The 9,188-nt window shown below is 45.8% G+C and overlaps 1 protein-coding gene across 1 annotated transcript in view; it reads left to right on the top strand.

Moving 5' to 3' along the window:
• Positions 1-7,491, top strand: part of SLC22A23 (solute carrier family 22 member 23) — a gene marked incomplete at its 5' end in the record, with an annotated part of 227,611 nt that extends 220,120 nt beyond the window's left edge. The window contains one exon of the mRNA XM_019518594.1: positions 5,755-7,491. Coding sequence (XP_019374139.1) covers positions 5,755-6,112 — 358 coding nt within the window. The remainder of the gene's footprint in view (positions 1-5,754) is intronic.
• Between the last annotated feature and the right edge of the window lie 1,697 nt (positions 7,492-9,188).

The following is a 9,188-nucleotide window of genomic DNA, read 5'->3' as shown; positions in this document are numbered from 1 at the left end:
CCCCCCCCCCCCCCCCCCCCGGTTCTTTCGAGACAGAAGAAGACAACCGGGGCTGGAGTACTGCCATAATGGAGGTGATGGAGTGTGGGGGGCAGGCCAGCAGCGCTGGCCTCACCCCCACCCAGTCTGCTTCTTGGAGCCAGGGGCTGCTTCCCCTCAACAACAGCTGGCAGGGAGGGGAGGGGAGGGGAGGGGAGGGAAGGGAGCCAGCAAGGTAGTGGGGGGTACAGCCCAAAGCAGCAGGGGGGAAGAGAGGGAACAGCCCTGGCCCCAGCCCTGGCCTGAGGCGGGGGAGGGAAGAGACACAGGCCTTCGTGCCCATCCGTTCGTGTCGTCATCCGTCCACCCCCCCCCACCCCACCCCCACCGCGGTCATTCTTGATGGGCGGTTGGCTAGTATATAATATAAATGTCTGGAAATTTTAAGGTAGTTTATAAGCACAAATTAGAATTAGAAGACAGAGAAGTGGAAAGAGACCATTTGTCTTTCTTGTGTCCATTTCAGACTCTTGACCTGCAAGACTATACATCTGTTGTTATTCCATATATTTTAATAAATCCAAATAGAAAGCTGTAACCATAAATCTTAGAAAAATAGTTTAATGAGGAAGAATAATATCTAGGAACCTAGCACCACTAAAACCTTCTGAATCTAGCCTACTGTTATACAAAATGTGACCTACAAAAGTCTGGTTCACTTAAAAGCCAGATTGCTTTGGGGGTTTTGTTTTTTGGTTTTTGGGTTTTTTGCTGCACCTATCCAGTTCTTCCCTACCTGTCAGGAAGGAAAACATTCACTCCTAATGTAGAATTAGCCATCATTTTATATGACTAATTACCTTCTAGTCAGTAGATTGATAGTATACTATATTCAAGCATCAATGGTTCTCTTTATTATCTATCCCAGAAATAATATTACAACTCACCATGTTCACCCACACTGAGGAAATATGGTTCTTTCTTTTGATCTTGTGTTTCCTGATGCATACTGAATGTAAAATTGAGCCATCTGCCTTCTGCCTCAGTTTTCTTTTCAGTACATATGATGTCCTAATTTGAAATGCTTTTAAAATTCAGTTCAGCTATTTTCCTCCCCCCTTCCCTCCCCCCAGTCTTTGATGTACAACATCAAAAAGACTTTTCCACCATGCCTTGCAGCCTGTGTAGGCATGCCCTTCCTCCTGCTTTGGTAGTATTCTATGTATACATTTTTACTGAGGTCAGTGATGATTACTCTAGGGGTAAAGCAATGAAGAACCAGATTTTTGCATCCACTTGGGGCATGAGCCTACCAATTGTTGTGTGTTTGATGGTCCTGCAATTTATTCGTGAATAGATGAATAAGAATTACTTGAGCATTGAGAAATTAAGTTAGCAAATTATTAGCCTTGGCTGGGCTTGAACTTTTCAGGGGAAAACTGTGAAGCTTAATGCCAGGGCCCAGAATATCCACTGCCATCACAAAACCCAGAGGCCTGCAAGAAAAGACTAAGCTTTCTTCTGTAAAACTCAGAGGAGCAACTTTATAGTTTATACCAAAAATTGTTCCCTTGGAAGCTAGAAAATTAAGTATTGTCCTGAATATAATTGCTCTTTTCTGTGGTCTGAGCAGCATAATTCTGGCAGCCTTCAATTCCTGAACTTTAGCAGCCCAGCTGTAAATCCATGAAGGCTGAGAAGATCAGGAGTTTGGGGATCAGCTTTGAATGAGATTGACAGTGGCTAGCAGCCTGGGGATTAATAATGCCGTAATATATAACATAATATCAGTCAATCAATTAAACACATAACTATCTAGCACATGCTATCTTATAGCCTGCAAACATAGAGGTGGAAAGACAGGGACTAAAAGATAATAGTGACGGGAATGAGGACAGGTGCACATGCTCCCATGTGCACATGATCCTTGAGTCTCAGTGCTGTCCTGGGTAAGTAGGGCCCTCTACTAAAATGATCTATCTCAGATTCTGATATTGGAGCTCCCAAGTGAAGGTGACTGGAACCCTTCCCTGCTGCCTCCCCTTCAGTTGCAGAGCCTGGTGGGGATTAGATCTGGGTGTGTAGGGGCAGCAAGTCTGCAGGGACCCCAGGAGCAGGCAGGGAGGGGAACCCCACCACCAGCACCTGCATCAATCTCAGTCTGATCAGGTTGGCAGGGCAGTGGTCTGGGGGTGGCGAACCCAGTTGGGGTAGCAGAGGAGTAATCTGGGAATGGAGGGAGCAGTTTGGGGGTTAGAGGAGAAAGCATTCTGGCAGGTCCCTCACCCTTCCTCATGCCTCTTCCTCCCTGCCCCCCTCACCCCTTTTCCCTCCCTCCCTCCCCACTCAATCCATCTCCACCCACCTGTTGCCCAGCTTGTCCCAGGGCCTTAGAGTCCTGGATGATAGCTAGTTTACCTGAGAGCAGTGTCTTCTGGGATACTGGAGGACTGTGAATTGGTGGTTTTATCTCAGATGACTACCCAGAGGTTAATTTAAGCTGAGCTAGGTAGCACAGCTCAAAGATAATCCTCACTTGAAGTGGTATAACTTGAGTAGTGTAACCTAGAGGACACTTAGCACTTCATTAATGAGCCTTAATGTACAATCCTTCAAGTTTTAAGTGGTCTTAGCATGGTCTGAATGTAATGTGTAATCTCACCCATTTAATGTACAGCCCTTGCTTGCTCTTTCAGTTCCTGGGCACTTAAGGATTCCCAATAAGTCTGGAGAGCTCTTTTGTTAACTGGAGAGAGGCAGATATAGATTTTTCCTTTTCTGCTTCCTCCATAAATATAAGGATGGAACAGAGAACTCTTCTTCCATTTGCACTGGAGCTTAACTGTTCTGGCTACATTTGAGGAGGATAAACTGGGCCTTTCAGAATCTTGGAGCCTAAGAGAACCTCCTACTTAGCCTCTGTCCCAGTTCAGGTAATAAGGAGAAGGGATGAGGAAGGGACCAGGATTGTGTGCTCTAAAACTTTGATGAAAAACCATTCTCTTTGAAAACTCTCTGCATGGACCCACTCAAAGCCTTGGTTTGAGCAAAGGTCTTACTATGCACCGGCCCAAAGGAGCATAGAAAAGACCATGAGCAGCCCCTGTAAGTTCTCTTCTCTTTCAAGTCCATAGCATCAGCAGGTAATCATTCGCACAACATTCTTGTTACCATTGTGAGGCATATACCTTATCATTTGAAAATGGGGCCACCAGAAGTTTTTTTTTCAACATGGTTGCCTGTGCTCTCTGGGACCGAAGCAATTCAGGGTATTTGAACTGCTGTGGTTTGAGCTGATAAACTTATGCAGGCTGGTGTTTCTTCCCTGCTGTTCTGACTCTGGTGCTGTTTAACATTTTGATTAAAGATGTGGAGGCAATAGAGAACTTCTTAATTATATTTGCAGATGTTCTACAATGGGGGTGGGGGGCAGGGAGCTTGTATCCTTTAGAGAATAGGGATAGAATTCAAAACAATCCTGATAAACTGGACAGCTGGCACTAGACAACAGGATGAAATTCAGCAAAGATAAATGCAAGTTAGTATGTCTAGGAAAGAAAAACCAAATGCACAGATGCAGAATTTCCATTGCTTAGACAGTGGCATTGCTGAGACCATTGATTAGACAGTGGCATTGCTAAAAAGAGTCTGGGACTTGTGGTAGAACACAGACTCAACAAGAACAAGCAACATGAAGCAGTTACAAAAAAAGGGTATATGAATGCACTTTTGGACTGTTTAACAGAAATATTATATGCAAGACCTGAGGAAGTGATCGTGCCGTACTACTCAATCTTGATTGGCCTCAGCTAAAGTAGTGTGTGCAGTTCTGGGCACCATGTTTTAAGAAAGGTATAGATAAATTGTAGAGATTCAGAGGCAAGTGCTGAAGACAATAAAGGGGTTGGAAAGCAAGATGCGTAAGGAAAAGTTGAGGGAATGTATGTTTAGCCTGGGAAAAAGGATATTAAAGGGGACATAAATAGCAGTTTTCAAATGCCTTAAAGCAGGGGTGTCCAACCTTTTTGAATGTGGGGCTGGATCACGAACTTTTTATCACCCAGTGGGCCGGCGAGCCATATTCAGAGACCTCACAGAAAGTGGTATCACATCAGGAAGTGATGTCACGTGACCTTTGACACCAATGAAGTTGCAAGAAGTGACAATGAAATGGGCCTGGAAATGTGGCTTAAAATCCAAAATAAAAACAAAATAAAAGCAACAATGAAAATAATAGCAAACACTTAACTAAAATAAACACTGTCGCATAATGAAAGGAGCATAATGCAAGTTGACAGATCAAATGTGGAAAAGATATCAGCCAGAGTGGAAACTAATCAAAGGTGGAGGGGTGTCTTGGCAGGAGACACCTGCGCGGTGCTTTGCAGCCTCAGCCGCCCACTGCCTTGCAAGGGGGAGGGAGCAGGGGCTCCTCAGCGCATCCGAGAGGCTGCGAGAGAGACTTGTGGCTCAGCTGGGCATGGCCACAGCTGCAGCCGGGCATAGAGTGGAGTGGGGCAGGGAGAGCTGCTGCCACGCACGGGAGCCCCAGTCTGGGCTCCTCCTTGTCCTCCTGGCCACAGCCTCCCTGGGATGTGTGGGAAGGGTGCTCTCCGCTCCGCCGCTGCCCCGGTGCCCGCGTGTGCCCACACCACCTCCTGTCCCCAGCAGCACATGAGAAGCGGCCCCCTCAGGAATCGGGGCCTTGCGTGTGGGCGGCTGGGCCCGGAGAGCTGCAGCGCCCGGGGGGAGACTGGCTGGGGGAGCAGGTGCTGCCTTGCTGTGGGGCAGGGTAGGGCAGCGAGGCAGGCGTGGACTGGCAGTGCCAGCGGCCGCTGCTTGGCTTCCCATGCAGGGCTGCTCTGGCAGCATGGGCATGGGCATGGGCTCCGGGACGCGCATCCTCCACACCAGCAACCGGCGTGTCCCAGGCCCGCGAGCGGAGCCGCTCCTCCGCCACCCAGCAGCAAAGTTCTTACATGAAGGCTCCGTCCTGCGCCTGTCCCGAGCCCGCAGCACCGGCTGCGGCCGCCCAGGCAGGCACCGGCTCCTCAGGGCGGGTGGGGCCACTCAGCAGCTGCAGCCAGCGCTGTCCCGAGCTGGGGAGGGGTCCAGCCCTGCAAGGGACCCGGCCGGGCCGCGCCGGACTGACGAGGTGTGTGTGGGGAACCTTGTCCCTTCCCCAGCCCTTCAGCAGCCGTTAGGAAGCTGCTGAGGGGCTGGGGGAGGGACAAGGGGTTTCCTGTCGCGGTGCTGCGGGCCACAGAAAATGCCTTGGCACCCCGCATGTTGGACAAGACTGCCTTAAAGGCTGCTATAAGGAAGAGGGGGAAACATTGTTCTCCCTTGCTGCACAGGACAGGATGCAAGCAGTGGGTTTAGATTATGTCAGCAAAAGCTTCTTTACTGTTACAGCAATAGGATAGTGGAACAAGCTTCCCAGGAACATCATGGCATTGCCCTGAGTGGAGATTTTCAGTAGCTTGCACAGGCACCTCTCTGGGAGAGTATAGGAATAGCAAACTTGGCATCTGTGCAGGGGGTTGCACTAAATGACTTTTGAACTGGCTTCTAGCTCTGGAACTGTATGAAACCAAAAGCGTCTAATTAAAATAGTTTACACCCACGTGACCATCTTGGTGCAAGGTTGCATGTGGTCACATTGGTGGGGAAGGCGTGAAATTTTCCACAAAAGCATGTTTAAAATCCATGCCTGCTGCAGTAGGTAGGTTTCTCTGTATGAAGAGCTGGTGCTTAGCCTATGTGTCTTTGCAGGGGAGGTGGGCTTGGCCTCATCCTGGCCAGCGCAGGCTTTGGTATGCTGACTGCACCAATCATGGAGCTCCATAACCAGAAAGGCTACTTCCTGCACCATGTGATCTTTGCCTGCTGTACGCTCATTTGCATCATCTGCATTCTCCTCTTGCCTGAGAGCAAGAACCAGAACCTGCCAGAGAACATCCCAGACGGGGAACATTACACCAGGCAACCTCTTCTGCCACACAAGAAGGGGGAGCAGCCCTTGCTCCTGACAAACTCTGAACTCAAGGATTACTCTGGTCTCCATGACTCGGCCGCCGTGAGTGATGGGATGTCCGAGAATGCCACCGCCAACGGGATGAAGTCTATGTAACTGGGTGGGGGGTTGGGGTTCTTTTCTTTTCTTTTTTTCTCTTTCTTTCCTTTTTTTGTTTGCTCGTTGGGCAGGAGAAGGAGTTCTCTGGGGTGGGGCTGCTTTTGCCCTGGTTTACAGACCAGTGATGGAAGAAACATGAGGAAATTCAACTCTAGTGGTGATGCCACTTATTATAGGAATCTTCATCTTATGTTCCGATTTGCTTCTGAAAAGCATATGGGAGGAAAAAACCTCATCTGAGATGCGAACTGGCTGGAGATAGCCCTTCAAAACTTCTTCTTTTTTCCCCTGCCATTGTGTATATTTATTTTGATTATTTTTAAGAAGCACTTTATTTTCTTTTCCTCTCATTGATCACAGAAATGAAGCCATCTTATTTTAAGAGGTGTAACCATTCCAAGAAAGCAACTGTGGGTTTTCTTAGAATTTTTTTTTTTGCTTTGTTAAAAGGAAGCAGTATCTCCGCTGCAAAGTTGAATTCACTACAGCTTGGGTTCTTTCCACATTATTTCTGCCTTTCTGGAAGTCAGAACCTGCACACCTTGCCTGCTGCGTGGTTTGGACAAAGAGAACAAAACAATCTGCTGTGACGCAGAGCCTGACTACGTTTAGGCAGCATAAATTCGGTTTTGATAGTGAGCCCCTATGTACTTAAGTTACTTTCCAAATTAAAGTGGTGGAGTCCATTTTTTTATTGACGTAGAAGCAGTTAGGAATATACTGCCCCAAGAAGCCTAATATTTTTTCAATCGGCATCAGCCGTATACATTTTAAATATCCCATTCAGCTCTTTTAGGAAATTCCTGCAAGTGTTTAACAGCAACAGTAATAATAATATAAACAACTCAAATGAATTGAGCAACAGCAATTAAATTGGTTTTACCATGTATGGTTTTAACTAACAGGAGGTTCAAAATCTGTAACTCTGTGTTCCAGAAGAATATTTTAGGTCAAAGGAGACAAAAATGTAGGAACATTGGCTATAATCTGTATGCTTGCTCCACAAGCGAGTTAAACTGAAATTTCCACTACTGCGAGATTGGTGTCATTGCATGTCCTAATTGTTTAAAGCCTATTTTTTAATTTAAATGGCTTAATATTTATAAACGTCTTTAAGAAGGGAATGAATCAACAGATCATTTGAATAAATACTGAAGATGAAAAAGGAAAGGTCTGTTTAAAGCATTGCTTGTGTAAGAAGGACAAGATTGTTCTCCCTTGGAAGTGGTCATTTTTAATGCTACCTAACCACAACTGGATTGTGATTAATATATATTTTGCCCTCTCATTTGCTGTTTTCAACCCAAGAATCTACAGCAAATGGTCACCTTAATCCTATCCAAAAAAAAAAAAAGCAAAAAACAAAACAAAAACCACATTCTTGTAAGATTTCCCTTGCGGGGGAAAAGTGAAATCCTGTAGGATAACTCATTTGATCAATCAAAACAGTTCTGTTCTATGCACAGTAACATGAGAAACAAATCTTTCCTTTGTTGTACAGCTGGCTACTTGGTAATAATAGCCAGATGACCTCTCCCTCTCCAGCCCCCGAACTGGCAATAGATTTGTTTTTGCCATCAAGTTTCAGTTGTTGTTGTGTGAATGTCCTATCAATGTAGTTAATCTAGTTTCTGAACTAGAAGCGTTACTGCATCCTAGATAACATCCCCCTCCCTTTTCCACTCAGGCCATGCATTTGTGATTTGCTCAGTGGTACAGCCATTTCAGTGAACAGAGCAACAGGATGTCTAATGTTGTATTGAGCGTCCATATGAATGCCACTTTGTTTGATGTACATCTTACATTTGTGAGCATGGAAAAGGCTCATCTACCCTTTCCTCCTCTCCCTTCCCCCTTCTGTGCTCTAGAGATTTGTCTGTAAACTACTGTACCTACAACTTGTGTCCTCTGTTTGGCTGCCTTTGTCCTCTTACAACCCACAGTGAATTAGATCTATTGCGTTGTAGGCAACGTAGTAAGTAGCACCACTTCACATGCTGATGGGCATCGAGGATGGGTAGACCTGTCAAAGTGACAGAAATGGTTGTGGCTGGAAAAACAATGTTGTCCTAAAGCTGCTAATTTTTGTGTGGAGGATGTGGGCATTCGGGTTCTTCTTTAACGTGGTAAGAAACACTGGACCAGTTATGGGAATTTTTCCTCAAGTTACGCTACTGTTTTCACAAGACTTGCTGTGACAGTGAGAGCCCAATTTTTGACTGGACCCCTAGTTACCATGTGGCTTGAAGTTGGCCACCTCTCCTATTTTTTTCTGTTTGTTTTGACTCCATGTTCAGATATTTCCAGTCTGCATTCACCTTGAAACTAAGGCCTTTCGATTCGTGCAGTATTCATGTGCCAAACTTGTGTGATACCGTTTGCCTTTTATATGACACTTGTTACAAGTCACAAATCAGGAAAGGTGAGTTTATAACAAAATCGGGGAAGTAAAACAAATAAGAACAGAATTGGGGACCTTGAAATGAGAGCTCAATAGCAAGAGCAGGGGCTAGTGGAAGAGTGGGCAAGCACACGGGCTCAGAGCTGTTACACAGCAGCTGGCAATCCATATGCCATGGATCGGCTTTTTATTCACGGTTTCTGTGCATCTAGGCTCAAGCTACAGTACAAATCTTGTAGACCATTCACAAGACTATTAAACTGACTGCTTTTTGCACTGTTATGATTCTGGTGTGCTCAACGCTGTTGTCCAGAGTGCTTTCTAGTTTCCTATTCTGGCATTTGCTCTTCAGTTACAAACAGGCCCAGGGAAGAGAACAGTTGTTCAAACTTATCGACATATTTATCTAAGACAGTGGTTTTTAGCCTGTGATCCCCGGACCCTTAAGGATCTGCAGACTATGTTTAAGGGATCTTTGAAAGATGAGTATGATCAGTCAAAAGTATGTGAATACCCACACTTACAATTCAAAGGGGTCTGCACCTCCATTCGAAATGTTTTAGGGGTCTACAAATGAAAAAAGGTTGAAAACCACTGATTTAAGAAATAAGTTAGGTGACAGGAGCACTTGGCAATGCTTTTAATGTTTTGGGGTTTTTTTTTTTTACCTTT

This window comes from Gavialis gangeticus, unplaced genomic scaffold, assembly GCF_001723915.1.
Source record: "Gavialis gangeticus isolate Ggan-Ray unplaced genomic scaffold, GavGan_comp1, whole genome shotgun sequence".
Lineage (NCBI taxonomy): Eukaryota > Metazoa > Chordata > Crocodylia > Gavialidae > Gavialis > Gavialis gangeticus.
This window is presented reverse-complemented; position numbering and strand designations above follow the sequence as displayed.